We start from the raw sequence: 25,383 nt of genomic DNA, 5'->3' as shown, positions 1-25,383 counted from the left end.
AAATATAACTTCAGAGAAATATTCCTGTGCTAGAACTGAGTTGAAAAAAGCTGTAATATTCTGTTATATTCAATTTTTTTCAGTTAGCATAAAAACACGCAGGACATTTGATTTATTTCTCAATGCCAACTTTAAAAATGTGTCATCTTTAAAACGTATGTTTTAATGTCAGATTTGGATTCTTCAGTGAACTTAATGCCAGAACAAAGTTTCCTTTAGGAAATCAATGCCTTAATATTACGCCGCCAGATGAAACAATTATCCAAAAGAACTCGGTAATATCCCTGTATGTTATTTTGTTTTTTTCAATAGACAGGCAACACTTCCTGTTGTTCACTAGAATTTGTTGTTTTTCCTTTCGAATGCGAGACTTTCTCAATGCAAGGGCGCATTTACTGTAATTGGTAATTTTTTTCAGTGGCACGCGGTAATATCTCCACGTGAGGCCACGTTTATTGTTTTTGCCTGTACAGAGGCAACACTTCTTAATGTTTGAGATGATGCTTTGTTGTAGTTGTTTGCTGTCGTTGTCGTCATCATCGTCGTCGTTGTTCGTTGTTGTATGATGTTGTTGCAGTTTTTCATCGAAACCGTTGTTATCTTAGCAGGATGTTTAGTAACATGTATAATTGGTTCCAACAAAAAGATGACAGTTTCTCAATAACAGTTGCTGCTGTTTTCTGTTGTTGTTTTGTTGTTTTTTCACATTTGTTTCAAAAAACAAAAAGAATCGTATTAATTGTTTTTCTATTGAACGATGCTATTTTATCAGTGTCAGATTGCAGAGAGCGTCGAACTTTTTCCAAAAAGAATTTCTTTATCACTTATTTGAGGAGACATCTTCATAAAGTATGTAAATTTGTCTCTCATTCTTTCCCACGCCGCGATGAAACGTTTCCGTAGTTAAGTCAATTAATAGGATTAAAATAGCTGTTCCTCGTTAGGAAGGTTGATGACGTTCTTCCCAATGTAAACATCATTTTTAACCAAATGGACGTTGTACGTATTATACGTGTTATACGCTCCTTTTGCATTACTGCAAGTAAAACAAAAATGAGATCTTGACGCCCACCATTTTATGTCTTTTATTACTTCTATTTACGATGGATATTTTCTCTCCTTTCCGCTTTTGTCCTCTTATTTACCAATCTTGTTTGCCATTTCGTTTTCTAAAATTTAGTAGGGACAACAAAGCACCAACGTGGACTGACATTTGAGATTTCAGAATAACCCTCTTAAGAAAGTACAATAACTGACATTGTCGAAAGCAAAGATCAACCTTTTCAAATTTGAACATACAAAACAAGAGATAACAGGTTGAATTACATACGCAATTTGAATACCATCCACGACTTCCCAGGAAATAGGGACAGCAAGCATTACCTGTTGATAGGTGGGATGATTTAAAGAAAAATAAGAAATATCTATCCATTGCTTCAACAAGAACAACAAGAAAAAAACAACATGTCAACATAATACTAATCCAAACTGAAATTCGATAAAACTAGGGCAAAACATGAACAAAAGATTTCCTATGATATTTCTGAAAAAAATACAAAGGAAAATAAGACCAGGTGTTCCGGATGTGTTAGCGTCTTGTGCTTCATCGATGCCATCCGCCATGTAAAGATTGGTCATTCGAAGTAAGTAATGTCACGTTCTCAATTGAGAAGGTATACAATAACAGAACCAAAGGGCAAACTAAAGATCAGCAAACACGTACACACCGCTCCACACCGCAACGACTACAAAACATTCAATAATCAAAATTTAGCAATGACAAATTTCCGATATCAGAATTTAAGATGACTTATCTGGTTATCATCTGTTCCAAAATTAATCATGCACGACCACGGACCACCGAGGGTCTAGTGCTTCTGTAGAAATAACGATACCAAACTTCAATTGACATGTTTGAATTTTCAATTTGTCCTATAATTAAAATGCAGAAACCAAGCCCACAGGCAACATACACATTAAATTTGATAATGATCGACCAAGTACTTATCAAGAAATAGTGACAAGAATAATTTGGTCCTAGGACAGACGAAACGACGGTGGGCGCAAGAACGAACCACGGACGAAAGGTGATTTGAAGAGTCAAGCATTTAATGCTGATTGGCTTAAACCCAGGTTCTATTACCAGTATTTCGATGTTTAGGTAAATGTTCAACAATTGATAACTTATTAACTGTTCCATGAAAACTGAAATATAGATAAACACAATTATCAGAATACTTCCTGTTAGAGAAAGAAATTGTAAATCAACAAATTTTCTGATTGGATTTAGAATAGATTCTTTCTTTTGAAATACTTAATTTTAGATAGTATTGAATATTCTACCCTGACAAACAATTGAAATTAACCAAACTTGTAGAAAGAAAGGATTACAAGTATAAAAAAACGAAAGTCAACACAACCATCTAGGAATAAGAGTAAAGAGGTTCCCGTAAAATATTCCCGTCTTAGATGTTTCGGTTACAAGTGATTTGTTTTGTTTTTGTCTACTAAATCAAGTTTCCCTTATGTCCATTCTTTAGCTTTATTTTTTTATAGCGGCCTATCCTGTACATCCTGGATTTTCCAGGGGTTACGATCACTCTCCTCTACATCCCTGGCACATTTTCTGCACCACTGAGACATTTCATGGCAATATTGAAGATTCCATGTATAATACCTTGTACGAAGTTTGATCTTTTAATATACGTCAAAATAGGTCACATAACGGTTTACTGTACTAGCTTTGAAGTTGGGCGTCGCTTCTTTGTAATCTTCAAAATCTTCAGTCTGTGATTGGTCAATTCTCCTGAAACCCGCTCTAGAACAATCCAATCGTGTTCAAAATGGTGCAAAGAGCGATAATGATCGTAACATCAAGAGTATCGAGGATATCCCTAGTTGACTTGTAAACTAAAGGATAAATTAAAATCTTACAAATTTGTGGTCATATATCAATTACCTACATGTACTTGCAGTTAGAACAACTACCTACATAAGTACATGCAGAAGAACAAACTACCTTCTGAGCTGTAGTCGGACAAAGTCTCTACAGAGCTGTAGTCGGACTATCAATCTACATAACTACTTGTAGTTGGGCCTATTAACTTTCTTCAAAGTTACTTGTTTTCAAACTAACAAATTACAGAACTGTAGTCGGATTAATTATCTACATAGCTACATGTAATTGGGCCTATAAACTTTCTTCAAAACAACCTGTTGTCGGATTAACTACCTACTTGTCCTGTAGTTTAGGATGACTTATCGATGCTGTTGGGTGTACTCGACTGGTGGAAGCCACAGACTCAGCTGGGATTGTCCTGTTGGAGTTAACGACCCTAGGTACTACTTGATTCTGATTTCGTTTAAATAGCTTTTTGACCGACTCCCTGAATTTGCTGCTCAACACTCCATACACAATTGCGTTTGACAGAGTGGAAGATTTAGCCATCATTGTTGGTAATACGTGAACCCAAGGTTCAACGTCACCGACAAACATGACCCATATGCTGAGGAACGTATACGGTGTCCACGCTAATATATAGGACAGTAGCATTCCAACGCACATCTGGAAAGATAAAAAGGATATCATAGTCAAAAAGAGAATTTAATATTAATACTATCGAAAAGTTTACACATTCATCATAATAACTCTCCTACCCTGCATCTTAAGACTTGCTATTTTTAGAATTACGAGTATCAGTATACTTGTATACTTACATCATTTATTCACACATCAAGAAAATCTTACAATATACATACAGAAATAATGTCATTATTAATTTAAAGCGATATTGATTTTTATCAAACTCAACTCTTCAATAATTTAATGATATTCAATACAAACGAAACATATGTTAAAGGGAGGTAAATCAAGACAGCTTGGATTGGAGTTGAAATAGCGTATATTTCGGCAAGTAAATCTTGTACAGTTGTTGTATAGTGGCTACAGTCATTAACATAAACATTAGTGTTATTAAATAAATACTTATATAATTATATACTCTTAATGAGGTTTCGTCTAAGTATATTACACATCTCTACCAGGCAATCAAAGGTATTTAAAACAACGTATATCAAATAAAAAATTATTATTCATATATTGAACCGTATGAGTATTTTCAAAATGCTAAAATTACCATTGTCACTTTACGAGAAGTGGTAACGTTATGGTAGGATACCACCGTCTCCAGGTTGAATGTGTCCTCAGTGTTTCGTTGATTGACCCTTGTAGATCTTAATGCTAATCCAATTTCTGACTTATTTGTCCTTACATACTTTTTAATGACGTTAAAATAAGAAAAACAACAGATGAAGACATGAAAAACATAACACGTAAACGTTATGGATATATTGTAGCTTATATCCAAGATGGATCGACCTCCCCAGTTTATGGTACAAGACGTTCCGTATGCCTCGAAAGTGTACGTGCTCCAGCCTAATAAAGGTGGACCAGTCCATAGAAATGCATAAGCCCATATCACCAACAGAAAATACTTAGCATTTTTCTTTGCTAAAAGATAATCTGAAACAGAAAGTACACGCAAGCCTTAAGTACAAATATGTGAAATTGTGAAAAAAAAAAAAAAACAACCAAAAACACACACACAAGCAAATACACATTTCCGTACAAATTCGGGGTTAGATCAAGCTTAGTCAAAGGACGGACACAAACTTATTGAGTTCCATTCATGTAATATTTATGAAGTGAGTCTTCAAATGTTTCGTTTTATCGAGCTCCTGGTGAAGTGAAATTATAAAGTTATAAATTATAAATACAAGTTCCATCAGTCTCATATGAAATTGCAACTCATTCAATTTTGAATCACAACACTTTAACATTTTTACAATATTCGTGAAAAAATAAATTAAGACTGATACAAAATTAATTTTAAATGGCAAAATTCTCTTGACACACATACACTGATATTAGTGTAAGAACACATATGTGCTTTTTAATAATACTTAACGGAGCTGTGATGGGTGAAGTTCCTCAATGTTTCAATAAATAGTGACGTCATAACATCATGATGGCCATTGCAATGTGACGTCACAAAAGATCGATATATGCATTGAGAATTAATTTTTTCATCAGTCTAATAACCGATATTTTTACTATTACTTGCAGAAGTATGTGTATTTAAGTCGCATGATCAACAGAATCTTATAAATGTTCATCTAAATATGACAATCTTCGCAAATTGATTATCTTACATTGCCAGAGGCCCGCGTCAGAATTAAAAGAATCTTAGCGTAGTTTCATAAATGTCTTTTTTTTCTCTCGTTTTGAGTGTTTCATATAATATAAAGTAAGAACGTCATATTGGAATAAAAAAGAATTATCAACCTATCACAGCTCCTCTATTGATGACAAACAAACAAAGTTAAGAAAAAATATAAGCAATACCTTCTTCACAGTATTGCTCATTTATAATAATAATAAAAATCAACTCTCGTGTGATCCATCATTGTGTCTCCCTTCGATGTGACTAATGAACAAAATGTTATACACGGGCATAAGTCAGCTGACATCCTTCTCATAGAAAATATTTAAGGTTATGAGACTATGTTTTAATGAAACTGAATCATGTGTTTCCTAGTTAAATTTCAGTGCACACACTTTTATTATATCTGTAAAAACTATATATATATAAAGAGAGAATATGTGGCTAGTGTCTTAAAATATGAGCTGTATTTTGGCGAAGGTGAAGAAAGACAAAAGTTCCGAACCAAAATACAGCTTAAATTTTAAGACTCTGACCATGTATTCTATTTATCCTGCAAAATTGATTGAAAATGAGACTACTGAAACTTCAACAGTTTTGTTGTTCAATCTGTGTTTACCTGACATCGACGTTAAGCTGTATTTTGCCTGATGAGGGACGCAAAAATAATTGTCCCCACGGAAATATAGTGCAAAACTTCATCTGATATATCAGCGACTTTATGAATGTTCATAGATCAACATGTTCATTACGCTTATTTCGACAACTATCCATATTTCTAAACATAATATTTAAATGATTTCAGGCAGTATTTTTGTCGAATTACCGCACCCGCTAAAATACAGCGGTTTCCTGTCACTGCCGAATACAGAAAAACTATATGTGGCAGGTGTATTCCTACAAAAACAGTGCCAGTTGCAGGATATATGTGTATATATGTGTGTGTGTATATATACACTTATATATCCTGCAACAGGCACTGTATGTATATATATATATATATATATATCCACCTATCCTCGGCTTACACTAACTATGATCTACATTAATGTATAGAATCTGTGTGGTAGTTATCCGATCATGGCTTTCATGTACGATGAAACAGTTAAGTTCTCGATAAAAATCCAGAATCCTATTGCGCTTATCGATATCTAATCCTCATTAGTCATTATTGGATTTCGTTGTTTTATCAAGAAACCCTAAATCTTTATAACATACAAATGGCTTATCACTTAGTTCAATATCTTTTAATTCCGATTATATATACTTATTAAACCCTTTCACCAAAATGTTGTTTTCTGTTATAAAACATCATCGAACGGTGAGATAAGTACGACTTTTATGTTATATGGCTCAAAAGATACATTGTAAAATTAGAATCAAGCAATTCATCCTTGCCTTTGCGTTATTAACCGAAAACGAAAAATGAGAACAATATCGGTTTCTTTCTATAAACCTTGCTGTGAAAACTTATAGTATTTTATTGTGAGATCTGCCTAATAATCATATCATTTCATTTCAAAATTGTTCATATTATTTTTCATATTTTAAAGACAGTATGAAGAGACGCAAATTGTGAATGCTAGTTAGATTTTGCTTGAAAACATACTTGAAATATAATATAGCATTTGTATGAAAATATATTTAGAATATAATGGTAAAAATAAAAGAACTTGTCTGACTATATTCGGGTCTGACAGCAACGATGTAACGACATATAGCGATGACTGCTAGGGTGTTCATGTTCCCTACAGTGAGGCTGAAAACCCAGAATCCATAGAATGTGCAAGCTTCCTAACAAGAACTAATAAACCACACCAGTCAGTAACATTGTACCTTGCCAAGTTCTTACAATAAATAATAAACAACACCAGTAAGTAACGTTGTACCTAACCGATCTCCAACAATAAATAATAAAAAACACCAGTAAGTAACATTGTACCTATTCGAGCTCTAACAATAAATGATAAATAACACCAGTAATTAACATTGTATTTAACCGAGCTCTTACAATAAATAATAAAAAACACCAGTAAGTAAAATTGTACATAACCGTGCTGTTACAATAAATAATAAACAACACCAGCAAGTTACATTGTACTTTACCGAGCTCTAACAATGAATAATAAACAACACAAGTAAGTAGCATTGTACCTTACCGATCTCCAACAATAAATAATAAACAACACCAGTAAGTAGCATTGTACCTTACCGACACCAGTCAGTAAAAATTGTACCTTGCCAAGTTCATATAATAAATAATAAACACCAGTAAGTAACGTTGTATCTATTCGAGCTCTAACAATACATAATAAACAACACCAGTAAGTAACATTTTACCAAACCGAGCTCTTACAATAAATAATAAACAACACCAGTAAGATACATTGTACCTTACCGAGCTCTAACTATAAATAATAAACAACACAAGTAAGTAACATTGTACCTAACCGAGCTCTAACAATAAATAATAAACAACACCAGTAAGTACCATTGTACCTAAACGAGCTATAACAATAAATAATAAACAACACAAGAAAGTAACATTGTACCTTAGCGAGCTCTAACAATAAATAATAAACAACACCAGTAAGTAACATTGTACCTTACCGATCTCCAACAATAAATAATGAACTACACCAGTAAGTAACATTGTACCTAACCGATCTCCAACAATAAATAATGAACTACACCAGTAAGTAACATTGTACCTAACCGATCTCCAACAATAAATAATAAACAACACCAGTAAGTAACATTGTACCTAACCGAGCTCTAACAATAAATAATAAACAACACCAGTAAGTAACATTGTACCTAACCGTGCACAAATAATAAATAATAAACAACACCAGTAGGTAATATTTTATATAACCGAGCTCTAATAATAAATAAATAAACAACGCCAGTAAGTAACATTGTACCTAACCGATCACCAACAATAAATAATAAACAACACTAGTAAGTAATATTGTACCTAACCGAGCTCAAACAATAAATAATAAACAACACCAGTAACTAACATTGTACCTAACCGATCTCCAACAATAAATAATGAACTACACCAGTAAGTAACATTGTACCTAACCGAGCTCTAACAATAAATAATAAACAACACCAGTCAGTAACATTGTACCTAACCGAACTCAAACAATAAATAATAAACAACACCAGTCAGTAACATTGTACATTACCAAGTTCTTACAATAAATAATAAACAACACCAGTAAGTAACATTGTACCAAACAGAGCACCAACAATAAATAATAAACAACACCAGTAAGTAACGTTGTACCAAACCTATCTCCAACAATAAATAATAAACAACACCAGTAACTAACATTGTACCTAACCGATCTCCAACAATAAATAATGAACTACACCGGTAACTAACATTGTACCTAACCGATCTCCAACAATAAATAATAAACAACACCAGTAAGTAACATTGTACCTAACTGATCTCCAACAATAATAATAAACAACACCAGTAAGTTATATTATAACTAACCGAGCTTTTACAATAAATAATAAACAACACCAGTAAGTAACGTTGTATCTATTCGAGCTGTAACAATATATAATAAACAACAACAGTAAGTAACATTGTTCCTAAGAGAGCACCAACAATAAATAATAAACAACACCAGTAAGTAACATTGTACCAAACAGAGCACCAACAATAAATAATAAACAACACCAGTAAGTAACATTGTACCAAACAGAGCACCAACAATAAATAATAAACAACACCAGTAAGTAACGTTGTACCAAACCGAAACAACTAAGTAACATTGTACTCTTAATAAATAATAAACAACACCAGTAAGTAACACTGTACCTAACCCTGCTCTAAAAATAAATAATAAACAACACCAGTAAGTAACATTGTACCTAACCGATCTCCAACAATAAATAATAAACAACACCAGTAAGTAACATTGTACCTAACCGAGCTCTTACAATAAATAATAAACAACACAAGTAATTAACATAGTACCTGATCTGGCTCTTAAAATCAATAATAAACAACACCAGTAAGTAACATTGTACCAAACCGAGTTCTAGAAATATATAATAAATAACACCAGTAAGTAACATTGTACCTAACTGATCTCCAACAATTAATAATAAACAACACCAGCAAGTTAAATTGTAACTAACCGAGCTCAAATAATAAATAATAAACAACACTAGTAAGTAACATTGTACCTAACCGATCTCCAACAATAAATAATGAACAACACCAGTAAGTAACATTGTACCTAACCGATCTCCAACAATAAAAATTAAACAACACTAGTAAGTAACATTGTACCTAACCGATCAACAACAATAAATAATAAACAACACCAGTAAGTAACATTGTACCTAACCGATCTCCAACAATAAATAATAAACAACACCAGTAAGTAACATTGTACCTAACCGAGCTCTTACAATAAATAATAAACAACACCAGTAAGTAACATTGTACCTAACCGAGCTCTAAAAATAAATAATAAACAACACCAGTAAGTAACATTGTACCTTACCGATCTCCAACAATAAATAATGAACTACACCAGTAAGTAACATTGTACCTAACCGAGCTCTAACAATAAATAATAAACAACACCAGTAAGTAACATTGTACCTAACCGAGATCTTACAATAAATAATAAACAACACATGTACGTAACATTGTACCTAACCGTGCTCTTACAATAAACAATAAACAACACCAGTAAGTAACATTGTACCTAACCGTGCACAAACAATAAATAATAAACAACACCAGTAAGTAACATTGTACCTAACCGATCTCCAACAATAAATAATAAACAACACTAGTAAGTAACATTGTACCTAACCGATCTCCAACAATAAATAATAAACAACACTAGTAAGTAACATTGTACCTAACCGATCAACAACAATAAATAATAAACAACAACAGTAAATAAGATTGTACCTAACCGATCTCCAACAATAAATAATAAACAACACTAGTAAGTAATATTGTACCTAACCGAGCTCTAACAATAATTAATAAAACAAACCAGTAAGTAACATTGTACCTAACCGATATCCAACAATAAATAATAAACAACACTAGTAAGTAACGTTGTAAATAACCGCGCTCTTACAATGAATAATAAACCAAACCAGTAAGTAGCATTGTACTTAACCGATCTCCAACAATAAATAATAAACAACACCAGTAAGTACCATTGTACCTTACCGAGCTCCAACAATAAATAACTAACAACACCAGTAAGTAGCACTGTACCTAACCGATCTCCAACAATAAATTATTAACTACACCGTTAAATAACCAAGTACCTAACCGAGCTCCAACAACAAATAATAAACAACACCAGTAAGTAACATTGTACCTAACCGAGCTCTAACAATAAATAATAAACAACACCAGTAAGGAGCATTGTACCTATTCGAGCTTTAATAATAAATAATAAACCACACCATTAAGTAGTGATGTACCTTACCGATCTCCAACAATAAATAATGAACTACACCAGTAAGTAACATTGTACCTAAACGAGCTCCAACAACAAACCTTAAACAACACCGGTAAGTAACATTGTACCAAACCGATCTCCAGTAAATAATAAACAACACCAATAAGTAACATTGTACCTAACCGATCTCCAACAATAAATAATAAACAACACCAGTAAGTAACATTGTACCTAACCGAGCTCTTACAATAAATAATAAACAACACCAGTAAGTAACGTTGTACCTAACCGATCTCCAACAATAAATAATAAAAAAACACCAGTAAATAACATTTTACCTAACCGAGCTCTTACAATAAATAATAAACAACACCAGTAAGTAACATTGTATCTATTCGAGCTCTAAAACTATATAATAAACAACACCAGTAAGTAACATTGTACCAAACCGAGCTCCAACAATATATAATAAACAACACCAGTAAGTAACATTGTACCTAACCGATCTCCAACAATAAATAATGAACTACACCAGTAAGTAACATTGTACCTAACCGATCTCCAACAATAAATAATGAACTACACCAGTAAGTAACATTGTACCTAACCGATCTCCAACAATAAAAATTAAACAACACCGGTAAGTAACATTGTACCAAACCGATCTCCAACAATATATAATAAACAACACTAGTAAGTAACATTGTACCTAACCGATCAACAACAATAAATAATAAACAACACCAGTAAGTAACATTGTACCTAACCGATATCCAACAATAAATAATAAACAACACTAGTAAGTAACGTTGTAAATAACCGCGCTCTTACAATGAATAATAAACAACACCAGTAAGTAACATTGTACCTAACCGATCTCCAACAATAAATAATAAACAACACCAGTAAATAACATTGTACCTAACCGATCTCCAACAATAAATAATAAACAACACCAGTAAGTAACATTGTACCTAACCGAGCTCTTACAATAGATAATAAACAACACCAGTAAGTAACATTGTACCTAACCGAGCTCCAACAATAAATAATTAACAACACCAGGAAGTAACACTTTACCTAACCGAGCTCTAACAATAAATAATAAACAACATCAGTAAGTAACATTTACCTAATCGAGCTCTAACAGTAAATAATAAACAACACCAGTAAGTAACATTGTACCTAACCGAGCTCTAACAATAAATAATAAACAACACCAGTAAGTAACATTGTACCTAACCAAGCTACAACATTAAATAATAAAGAACACCAGTAAGTAACACTGTACCTAACCGTGCTCTAACAATAAATTATTAACTACACCGGTAAGTAGTATTGTACCTTGCCGCGTGTTTACAATAAATAATAAATAACACCAGTAAGTAACAGTGTACCTTACTGAGCTCTAACAATAAATAATAAACAACACCAGTAAGTAACATTGTACCTAACCGAGCTCCAACAATAAATAATAAACAACACCAGTAAGTAACATTGTACCTAACCGTGCTCTAACAATAAATGATTAACTACGCCGGTAAGTAACATTGTACCTAACCGAGCTCTAACAATAAGTAACAAATAACACCAGTAAGTAACATTGTACCTAACCGAGCTCCAACAATAAATAATAAACAACACCAGTAAGTAACATTGTACCTAACCGAGCTCTAACAATAAATAATAAACAACACCAGTAAGTAACATTGTACCTAACCGATCTCCAACAATAAATAATAAACAACACCAGTAAGTTACATTGTACCTAACCGCGCTCTTACAATAAATAATAAACAACACATGTACGTAACGTTTTACCTATTCGAGCTCCAACAATAAATAATAAACAACACCAGTAAGTAACATTGTACCTAACCGAGCTCCAACAATAAATAATAAACAACACCAGTAAGTAACATTGTACTTGATCTGGCTCTTACAATAAATAATAAACAACACCAGTAAGTAACATTGTACCTAACCGATCTCCAACAATAAATAATAAACTACACCAGTAAGTAATATTGTACCTAACCGAGCTCTAACAATAATTAATAAAACAAACCAGTAAGTAACATTGTACCTAACCGATATCCAACATTAAATAATAAAAAACACCAGTATGTAACATTGTACCTAACCGAGCTCCAACAATAAATAAAAAAAGACACCAGTAAGTAACATTGTACCTAACCGAACTCTAACTATAAATAATAAACAACACCAGTAAGTAACATTGTACCTAACCGATCTCCAACAATAAATAATAAACAACACCAGTAAGTAACATTGTACCTAACCGAGCTCTTACAATAAATAATAAACAACACCAGTAAGTAACATTGTACCTAACCGAGCTCCAAAAATAAATAATAAACACCAGTAATTAACATTGTACCTAACCGAGCGCTAACAAAAAATAAAAAACAACACCAGTAAGTAATATTTTACCTAACCGAGCTCCAACAATAAATAATAAACAACACCAGTAAGTAACATTGTAAGAAACCGATCTCCAACAATATATAATAAAAAACACTAATGAGTAACATTGTACCTAACCGATCACCAACAATAAACAATAAAAAAACCAGTACGTAACATTGTACCTAACCGGTCTCCAACAATAAATAATAAACAACACCATAAAGTAATATTGTACCTAACCGAACTCTAACAATAAATAATAAACAACACCAGTAAGTAACATTGTACCTAACCGAGCTCTAAAAATAAATAATAAACAACACCAGTAAGTAACATTGTACCTAACCGAGCTCCAACAATAAATAATAAACAACACCAGTAAGTAGCACTGTACCTAACCGATCTCCAACAATAAATAATAAACAACACCAGTAAATAACATTGTACCTAACCGATCTCCAACAATAAATAATAAACAACACCAGTAAGTAACGTTGTACCTAGCCGGGCTCCAACAATAAATAATAAACAACACCAGTAAGTAACATTGTACCTAACCGAGCTCCAACAATAAATAATAAACACCAGTAAGTAACACTGTACCTAACCGAGCTCCAACAATAAATAATAAAGAACACCAGTAAGTAACATTTTACCTAACCGAGCTCCAACAATAAATAATAAACAACACCAGTAAGTAACACTGTACCTAACCGAGCTCTTGAAATAAATAATAAACCACACCATTAAGTAGCATTGTACCTTGCCGAGTTCTTACAATAAATAATAAAGAACACCAGTAAGTAATATTGTACCTAACCGAGCACCAACAATAAATAATAAACAACACAGGTAACTAACATTGTACCAAATCGATCTCCAACAATATATAATAAACAACAGCAGTAAGTAACATTGTACCTAACCGAGCTCCAACAATAAATAATAAAGAACACCAGTAAGTAACATTGTACCTAACCGAGCTCCAACAATAAATAATAAAGAACACCAGTAAGTAACATTGTACCAAACCGATCTCCAACAGTAAATAATAAACAACACCAGTAAGTAACATTGTACCTAACCGATCTCCAACAATAAATAATAAACAACACCAGTAAGTAAAACTTGTACCTAACCGATCTCCTACAATAAATAATAAACAACACCAGTAAGTAACACTGTACTTAACCGAGCTCTTGAAATAAATAACAAACAACACCAGTAAGTAATATTTTACCTAACCGAGCTCCAACAATAAATAATAAAGAACACCAGTAAGTAACATTGTACCTAACCGAGCTCCAACAATAAATAATAAACAACACTAGTAAGTAACATTGTACCTAACTGATCTCCAACAATAATAATAAACAACACTAGTAAGTTATATTATAACTAACCGAGCTTTTACAATAAATAATAAACAACACCAAAGAAATAAAAATAATAAACAACACCAGTAAGTTAAATTGTACCTATTTGAGCTCCAACAATAAATAATAAACAACACCACTAAGTAACATTGTACCTAACCGAGCTCCAATAATAAATAATAAACACCAGTAATTAGCATTGTACCTAACCAAGCTCCAACAATAAATAATAAACAACACCAGTAAGTAACATTGTACCTAACCGATCAACAACAATAAATAATAAACAACAACAGTAAATAAGATTGTACCTAACCGATCTCCAACAATAAATAATAAACAACACTAGTAAGTAATATTGAACCTAACCGAGCTCTAACAATAATTAATAAACCAAACCAGTAAGTTACATTGTTCCTAACCGATATCCAACAATAAATAATAAACAACACTAGTAAGGAACATTTTACCTAACCGAGCTCTAACAATAATTAATAAACCACACCAGTACGTAACATTGTATCTTAACGATATCCAACAATAAATAATAAACAACACCAGTATGTGACATTGTGCCTAACTGAGCTCAAACAATGAATAATAAACCAAACCAGTAAGTAACATTGTACCTGGCCGAGTCCTTACAATCGATAATAAACAACACTAGTAAGTAACATTGTACCTAACTGATCTCCAACAATAATAATAAACAACACCAGTAAGTAACATTGTACCTTACCGAGCTCTAACAATAAATAATAAACAACACCATTAAGTAACACTGTACCTAAACGTGCTATAACAATAAATAATAAACAACACCAGTAATTAACATTGTACCTAACCAATCTCCAACAGTAAATAATAAACAACACCGGTAACTAACATTGTACCTAACCGATCTCCAACAATAAATAATAAACAACACTAGTAAGTAACTTTGTACCTAACCGAGCTCTAAGAATAAATAATAAACAACACCAGTAAGTAACGTTGTACCTTACCGACCTCTAACAAGAACTAATAAACCACACCAGTCAGTAACATTGTACCTTACCAAGTTCTTACAATAAATAATAAACAACACCAGTAAGTAACGTTGTACAAAACCGATCTCCAACAGTAAATAATAAACAACACCAGTAAGTTACATTGTACCTAACCGAGCTCTTACAATAAATAACACCAGTAAGTAACATTGTATCTATTCGAGCTCTAAAACTATATAATAAACAACACCAGTAAGTAACATTGTACCTAACTGATCTCCAACAATTAATAATAAACAACACATGTACGTATTGTTGTATGTATTCGAGCTCTAACAATAAATAATAAACAACACCAGTAAGTAACATTGTACCTAACCGTGCACAAATAATAAATAATAAACAACACCAGTAAGTAATATTTTACATAACCGAGCTATAATAATAAATAAATAAACAACACCAGTAAGTAACATTGTACCTAACCGAGCTCCAACAATAAATAATAAACAACACCAGTAAGTAACATTGTACCTAACCGAGCTCCAACAATAAATAATAAACAACACTAGTAAGTAACACTATACCTAACCGTGCTCTAACAATAAATGATTAACTACACCGGTAAGTAACATTGTACCTAACCGAGCTCCAACAATAAATAATAAACAACAACAGTAAGTAACATTGTTCCTAAGAGAGCACCAGCAATAAATAATAAACAACACCAGTAAGTAACATTGTAGTTGATCTGGCTCTTACAATATTTAATAAACAACACCAGTAAGTAACATTTTACCTAACCGAGCTCTAACAATAAATAATAAACAACAGCAGTAAGTAACATTGTACCTAACCGATCTCCAACAATATATAATAAACAACACTGGTGAGTAACATTGTACCTAACCGATCTCCAACAATAAATAATATACAACATCAGTAAATAACATTGTACCTAACCGAGCTCTAACAATAATTAATAAACAACACCAGTAAGTAACATTGTACTTGATCTGGCTCTTACAATATTTAATAAACAACACCAGTAAGTAACATTGTAAGAAACCGATCTCCAACAATATATAATAAAAAACATCAGTAAGTAACATTGTACCTAACCGATCACCAACAATAAATAATAAACAACACTAGTAAGTAATATTGTACCTAACCGAGCTCAAACAATAATTAATAAAACAAACCAGTAAGTAACATTGTACCTAACCGATATCCAACATTAAATAATAAAAAACACATGTACGTGTTGTTCTATGTATTCGAGCAATAACAATAAATAATAAACAACACCAGTAAGTAACATTGTACCTAACCGAGCTCTAACAATAAATAATAAACAACACCAGTAAGTAACATTGTACCTAACCGAGCTCCAACAATAAATAATAAAGAACACCAGTAAGTAACATTGTACCTAACCGAGCTCCAACAATAAATAAAAAAGAACACCAGTAAGTAACATTGTACCTAACCGAGCTCCAACAATAAATAATAAACAACATCAGTAAGTAACATTGTACCTAACCGATCTCCTACAATAAATAATAAACAACACCAGTAAGTAACACTGTACCTAACCGTGCTCTAACAATAAATAATAAACAACACCAGTAATTAACATTGTACCTAACCGAGCTCTTACAATAAATAATAAACAACACCAGTAAGTAACGTTGTATCTATTTGAGCTCTAGAAATAAATAATAAACAACACCAGTATGTAACATTGTACCTAACCGAGCTCCAACAATAAATAATAAACAACACCAGTAAGTAACATTGTACATAACCGATCTCCAACAATAAATAATAAACAACACCAGTAAGTAACATTGTACCTTGCCGAGCTTCAACAATAAATAAAAAAGAACAGCAGTAAGTAACATTGTATCTTACAGAGCTCCAACAATAAATAATAAACAACATCAGTAAGTACCATTGTACCTATCCGAACTCTAACAATAAATAATAAACAACACCAGTAACTAACATTGTACCTAACCGAGCTCTTACAATGAATAATAAACCACACCATTAAGTAGCATTTTACCTTGCCGACTTCTTACAATAAATAATAAACAACACTTTTAAGTAATATTGTACCTAACCGAACTCTTACAATGAATAATAAACAACACCAGGACGTAACATTTTACCTAACCGAGCTCCAATAAATAAAAAAGAACACCAGTAAGTAACATTGTACCTATCATATCTCCAACAATAAATAATAAAGAACACCAGTAAGTGATATTGTACCTAACCGAGCTCCAACAATACATAATTAACAACACCAGTAAATAACACTGTACCTAACCGATCAACAACAATAAATAATAAACAACAACAGTAAAAAAGATTGTACCTAACCGATCTCCAACAATAAATAATAAACAACACTTTTAAGTAATATTGTACCTAACCGAACTCTTACAATGAATAATAAACAACACCAGGACGTAACATTTTACCTAACCGAGCTCTAACAATAAATAATAAATAACACCAGTAAGTAACATTGTACCTAACCGATCTCCAACAATAAATAATAAACAACACAAGTAAGTAACATTGTACCTAACAGAGCTCTAATAATAGATAAATAAACATCACCAGTAAGTAACATTGTACCTAACCGAGCTCCAACAATTAATAATAAACAACACCAGTAAGTAACATTGTACCTTACCGATCTCCAACAATAAATAATGAACTACACCAGTAAGTAACATTGTACCTAACCGAGCTCTAACAATAAATAATAAACAACACCAGTAAGTAACATTGTACCTAACCGAGCTCCAACAATAAATAATAAACAACACCAGTAAGTAACATTGTACCTAACCGATCACCAACAATAAATAATAAACAACACCAGTAAGTAACATTGTACCTAACCGATCTCCAACAATAAATAATAAACAACACTAGTAAGTAATATTGTACCTAACAGAGCTCTAATAATAGATAAATAAACAACACCAGTAAGTAACATTGTACCTAACCGAGCTCCAACAATTAATAATAAACAACACCAGTAAGTAACATTTTACCTAACCGAGCTCTGACAATAAATAATAAACAACACCAGTCAGTAACATTGTACCTAACCGAGCTCTAACAATAAATAATAAACAACACCAGTAAGTAACATTGTACCTAACCGAGCTCCAACAATAAATAATAAACAACACCAGTAAGTAACATTGTACCTAACCGAGCTCCAACAATTAATAATAAACAACACATGTACGTATTGTTGTACGTATTCGAGCTCTAACAATAAATAATAAACAACACCAGTAAGTAACATTGTACAAAACCGATCTCCAAAAGTAAATAATAAACAACACCAGTAAGGTACATTGTACCTAACCGAGCTCTTACAATAAATAACACCAGTAAGTAACATTGTACCTAATCGAGCTTTAATAATAAATAATAAACCACACCATTAAGTAACATTGTACCTAACCGAGCTATAAGAATATATAATAAACAACAGCAGTAAGTAACATTGTACCTAACCGGGTTCCAACAATAATTAATAAACAACACCAGTAATTAGCATTGTACCTAACCGAGCTCTTATAATAAATAATAAATAACACCAGTAAGTGACATTGTACCTAACCGAGCTCTAACAATGAATAATAAACAACACCAGTAAGTAACATTGTACCTAACAGAGCTCTAATAATAGATAAATAAACATCACCAGTAAGTAACATTGTACCTAACCGAGCTCTAAAAATAAATAATAAACAACACCAGTAAGTAACATTGTACCAAACCGATCTCCAAAAATAAATAATAAAAAACACCAGTAAGTAGCATTGTACCTATTCGAGCTCTAACAATAAATGATAAATAACACCAGTAATTCACATTGTATTTAACCGAGCTATAGAAATAAATAATAAACAACACCAGTAAGTAAAATTGTACTTAACCGTGCTGTTACAATAAACAATAAACAACACCAGTAAGTAACGTTGTACCTAACCGTGCACAAACAATAAATAATAAACAACACCAGTAAGTAACATTTTACCAAACCGATCTCCAACAATAAATAATAAACAACACCAGTAAGTAACATTGTACCTAACCGAGCTCCAACAATAAATAATAAACACCAGTAATTAACATTGTACCTAACCGAGCTCTTACAATAAATAATAAACAACACCAGTATGTGACATTGTGCCTAACTGAGCTCAAACAATGAATAATAAACCAAACCAGTAAGTAAAATTGTACCTAACCGTGCTGTTACAATAAACAATAAACAACACCAGTAAGTAACATTGTACCTAACCGTGCACAAACAATAAATAATAAACAACACCAGTAAGTAACATTGTACCTAACCGAGCTCCAACAATAAATAATAAACAACACCAGTAAGTAACACTGTACCTAACCGTGCTCTAACAATAAATTATTAACTACACCAGTAAGTAACATTGTACCAAACCGATCTCCAACAAAAAATAATAAACAACACCAGTAAGTAACATTGTACCTAACCGAGCTATAGAAATAAATAATAAACAACACCAGTAAGTAAAATTGTACTTAACCGTGCTGTTACAATAAACAATAAACAACACCAGTAAGTAACGTTGTACCTATTCGAGGTCTAACAATATATAATAAACAACACCAGTAATTACCATTATGCTTAACCGAGCTCTTACAATAAAGAATAAACAACACCAGTATGTGACATTGTGCCAAACCGATCTCCAACAGTAAATAATAAACAACACCAGTAAGTAACATTGTACCTAACCGAGCTCTAACAATATATAATAAACAACACCAGTAATTACCATTATGCTTAACCGAGCTCTTACAATAAAGAATAAACAACACCAGTATGTGACATTGTGCCTAACTGAGCTCAAACAATGAATAATAAACCAAACCAGTAAGTAACATTGTACCTAACCGTGCACAAACAATAAATAATAAACAACACCAGTAAGTAATATTTTACATAACCTAGCTCTAATAATAAATAAATAAACAACACCAGTAAGTAACGTTGTACCTAAGCGATCTTCAACAATAAATAATAAAAAACACCAGTAAGTAGCATTGTACCTAACCGGTCTCCAACAATAAATAATAAACAACACCAGTAAGTAACATTGTACCTAACCGATCTCTAACAATAAATAATAAATAACACCAGTAAGTAACATTGTACCTAACTGATCTCCAACAATTAATAATAAACAACACCAGCAAGTTAAATTGTAACTAACCGTGCACAAATAATAAATAAAAAACAACACAAGAAAGTAACATTGTACCTTAGCGAGCTCTAAAAATAAATAATAAACAACACCAGTAAGTAACATTGTACCTAACCGAGCTTCACCAATAAATAATAAAGAACACCAGTAAGTAACATTGTACCAAACCGAGCTCCAACAATAAATAATAAACAACACCAGTAAGTAGCATTGTACCTAACCGATTATCAACAATAAATAATAAACAACACCAGAAAGTAACATTGTACCTTACCGATCTCCAACAGTAAATAATAAACATCACCAGTAAGTAACACTGTACCTAACCGTGCTTTAACAATACCAAATTAACTACACCAGTAAGTAACATTGTACCAAACCGATCACCAACAATAAATAATAAACAACACCAGTAAGTAGCATTGTACCTAACCGATTATCAACAATAAATAATAAACAACACCAGAAAGTAACATTGTACCTTACCGATCTCCAACAGTAAATAATAAACATCACCAGTAAGTAACATTGTACCTAACCGAGCTCTTACAATAAATAATAAACAACACATGTACGTAACGTTGTACCTATTCGAGCTCTAACAATAAATAATAAACAACACCAGTAAGTAACACTGTACCTAACCGTGCTCTAACAATAAATTATTAACTACACCGGTAAGTAACATTGTACCTAACCGATCTCCAACAATAAATAATAAACAACACCAGTAATTAACATTGTACCTAACCCAGCTCTTATAATGAATAATAAACAATACCAGGAAATTACATTTTACCTAACCGAGCTCTGACAATAAATAATAAACAACACCAGCACGTAATATTGTACCTAACCGAGCTCTAACAATATATAATAAACAACATCAGTAAGTAACACTGTACCTAACCGTGCTCTAACAATAAAAAGTAAACAACACTAGTAAGTAACATTGTACCTAACCAATCTTCAACAATAAATAATAGACAACACCAGTTAGTAACATTGTACCTAACCGATATCCAACAATAAATAATAAACAACACCAGTAAGTAACGTTGTACCTAGCCGATCTCCTACAATAAATAATAAACAATACATAAGAGCTCATGTCGCATATAAAGTACGATTATAAACACTAAATACCTAAGTGTCCAATATACATACATGTATATGCCAATGTGGCAAAGTGTAAGATTTACCAGAATATACGCTAATATAGCGTGGATTAAAACAAGAGACCGCTTGAATGTTATGATTATATATATAATAACAGCTAGCAAAATGGAAAGCTAAAAGTCTAAAAAAAAAAAAAAAAAAAAAAAAAAAAAAAGATACATAATTCAATACATGGAATGTATAACATCAAAACCAGCAGTATAACATAAGCCAAGGATAATTAAGTCACTGACTACTCTAGTTAATCTGTCTATAGGTTTGATTAAAATGCTTCCCACATTTTACTTTAAAGGAGCTAAGTTACTTACTGTCAGTGACAGTTGTTGGAAGCTCATTCCAGAGAGTTGGCCCATTATATTTAAAGGAGTTTTTGTATTTAGCTGTTTTGTGTTTTTGTATAAAGAAAATTCCCCATTGTGGAATATCTTGTTTGAATTGCATGGACACTACTTACTGGGGTGTGACATTTGAAATAATCAGGACATAGGTTGTTCATTGTCTTAAACATTAAGACACACTCATTGTATTTAACTCTGTGGGTGAAAGGCAACCACTTTAATTTGACAAATAATTGTGCACTAGGAACACTCTAGTAAACATCCAAAATAATCCGTAGTGCTCTTTTTTGGACTCGCTCAAGTTTCTTTACTAGTTTCTGTGAGCAGTGCCACCATATATTTGAGCAATAATCAATAAATGGTAGAATAAAACAATTATGATAGGTGATTCTAGCTGACACTGGAAGAGTTTTTTGATAACATTGAACCTTACCGATCTCAAACATTAGATAATAAACAACACCAGAAAGGAAAAATGTACATATAAAACTATAAAACGTAATCTGTTTGAGGTAATATCAATGTTCTTACACGGCAAGATGTTAACGTCAATATCATAATTATACAAAACATGATTCCGTACAACGAAATTAATTTAGAAAAATATGAAGATATTGTCATTTTTTAGATTATGTTTTCAAAAGTTTCTGGATTGATCTACTAACATTGCGTGTTCTTCAGTATTAATGTCAAGTAGTGAGATATAATTGTAATAGAATATATATTAAAGCGATCATTACCTGCCGTTAAGGCTGGAAGTAGCGGACATAGGATACGCAACCAAGGAGATGAGGAGATCTGTCACCGCCATGTTCAGCAGCAGAACGTTGTGCATCACGTTATATTTAGGTTTAGCTTTGATGAGAACTAGGATTACAAATCCATTACAGAGTATTGACGATAAACCTGTAATTAATCATACCACAGACATGGCATTGAATACATGCAAAAAGTTCATGTTAGAAAGAAATTTGTTAAATACAATAGGATCCTCCTTTCTCGAACTCGCACACCGCCTCCGGGAGACAACACAGGTGACGTGCACGATTAGAGTATAAAAGAAAAAATGTAAAACCATGTTAGAATAAGAAAATATGACAAAAGTTTCTAATAAAGCAACTGAACTATAACAATATTTCGGTGGTTGTCGTAATACCTGGAAATGTTACCACCTCACTAATGAATTAGGTGATAAGAGAAGACGCCTTGACCTATTTGCTAGCGTATAGTGAATCTTGTTTGGCAGAAGAGCTGGGTTAAATATGTCACAGGGCGAAATCATCTGGATACTAAAATTGTAAAGAAATGCCTCTGGAATATTAAGTCAAACTGACGTGTAAACTTTCATTAATAGAGACCTGGCATAAAGCTGATGGTGAAAGGAAATTCCTTATTTCTTTTTATTTCATTATCACTGCCAACATTCGAAATGACGCTTGACGTTGTCGCATGGTAGGGACTTACAAGGACCAAAGAATTTTTAAAAAGTGCGCAAGCTGGACAAATCCCATCAAATATTAAAATGAAAATTATAACATGTACTTCAGAGGACACTAAAAATAACCAATATGTTAAAAAATAAATTAACAGAAATGAATGGTCTTTAGCAGTGAAATTATGGATATGCATGTGATAATTTCCAAAAAGGTGTTAATGGAAAATAAAAAGATACTAATTGTTATCATTAGATAAAATTCTGATATGTGTGTCAATTCCATGAGGTGATAATGTAGGAGGCATACCAATTTTACACTGAGCTCACCTCCTGAGTAATTCACACTTACTTAACCCAATAACACAATGAAACCGAATAAAACATCTGTGCATTAAGGCGCCTTCATTTACATTACATTCTCCGTACTCACCATGCGTTTCTTCACTAACTTTATTAAGATATATTAACTCGCGCTGCGTAGCTGTAATTATTGGGCCCTCTTCCAAACTGAACTAGATTCATATTGAAGCCAAATTCCCAAAACTCCTGAAAATTCCCTTCAAAATCCAACAATGTTCTTCCCAAAATGAGGCAAAAAATGCCTACCCCATACCAGTGAAAAAAAGTCTTGAAATTTTACCAAACTCGTGTATCCTATTTTTATCATATGATGTCCGTGCCATATTCTAGTTGAACGTACGGCCTGATTTGTCATGACGTCAAAATAACGTCGATATATCACTGAACACACATATTCCGCCACGTTTGCAAAAATAGTCGATCCCTTGATACTGATATGTTAATTTTGATTCTATTTCGCTCTGAATAGAAAAAAATACACAACAGAGATTCGGGTGAAATTCCTAATGCACTTCTTATTGCTTAAAAATAGCAAATAAAAAAAGAAACGACGCAGGATAAACACATTATGATTCACTCATATATCAGTTTGGTTTTGTAAAAAAAAAAGAGAAAACAGATACACCCACATGATTTACAATGTTGTTGTCAATGAAATAATCAATACGCATGTGATGCTAGTCTTAAGATTTTTTATTCGGTTTCAGATTAACCCTGGTGTTTGTTATTTGTGCTATTATATTAGGATGTCGTGATATTGAAATTCTATTTATCAAATTAATCAAGTGTGATATATTGATAATATTTGATGCTGATGAAATGGAATAATGACATCTATCAGATCAACACAACAATGGTTTAAATGTACTTACCTAGTAATGTCAGGTAAAGCCCTACACATAAGTAACCTGAGCTGGACAGACGACCGATTGTCTCCTTACTTATATTTGCGTCCATATCCTATAAAAAAGCACAATGTATGTGTTACACATACAATCATACATTTCCTAACGTCATGTCTAAATTTTTGACGCTCTTATATCTATCATGAGCGAAAAAGGAGATACTGGAATATCAACAAATGAGAGGAACGCGTATAAAACATTGATTGGCATGATTTTGACTTGGAACAGAAAATATAGAATACAAATACAGATTCTTGGAGTAGAATAGAATGTGTATGAATATGGTTCTAGTGTAGAATGGAATCTCTAACTATACAGATACATTGATATAATTCTGGAGTAGAATAGAATATGTAAGTACAAAAGTATCAATATGGTTCCAGAGTAGAATAGAAT

The 25,383-nt window shown here is 32.4% G+C and overlaps 1 protein-coding gene across 1 annotated transcript; it reads right to left on the bottom strand.

Moving 5' to 3' along the window:
- Window positions 1-921: 921 nt before the first annotated feature.
- Window positions 922-25,039, bottom strand: LOC132562125 (pinopsin-like). Its single transcript, XM_060226851.1, has 7 exons — window positions 24,955-25,039; window positions 23,032-23,193; window positions 10,528-10,547; window positions 6,905-7,016; window positions 4,137-4,522; window positions 3,237-3,565; window positions 922-1,036 (listed from the first exon to the last, which is right to left on the bottom strand). The coding sequence occupies exons 1-7, from the start codon at window positions 25,037-25,039 to the stop codon at window positions 922-924; spliced, it is 1,209 nt and encodes a 402-aa protein (XP_060082834.1).
- Window positions 25,040-25,383: the final 344 nt, after the last annotated feature.

The sequence above is a fragment of the Ylistrum balloti genome, unplaced genomic scaffold (genome assembly GCF_031769215.1).
Source record: "Ylistrum balloti isolate Yb309-2 unplaced genomic scaffold, AGI_CSIRO_Ybal_v1 Utg371348, whole genome shotgun sequence".
NCBI lineage: Eukaryota > Metazoa > Mollusca > Bivalvia > Pectinida > Pectinidae > Ylistrum > Ylistrum balloti.
Note: the sequence above shows the minus strand (reverse complement) of the source record. Positions and strands in the feature narration are given on the sequence as shown.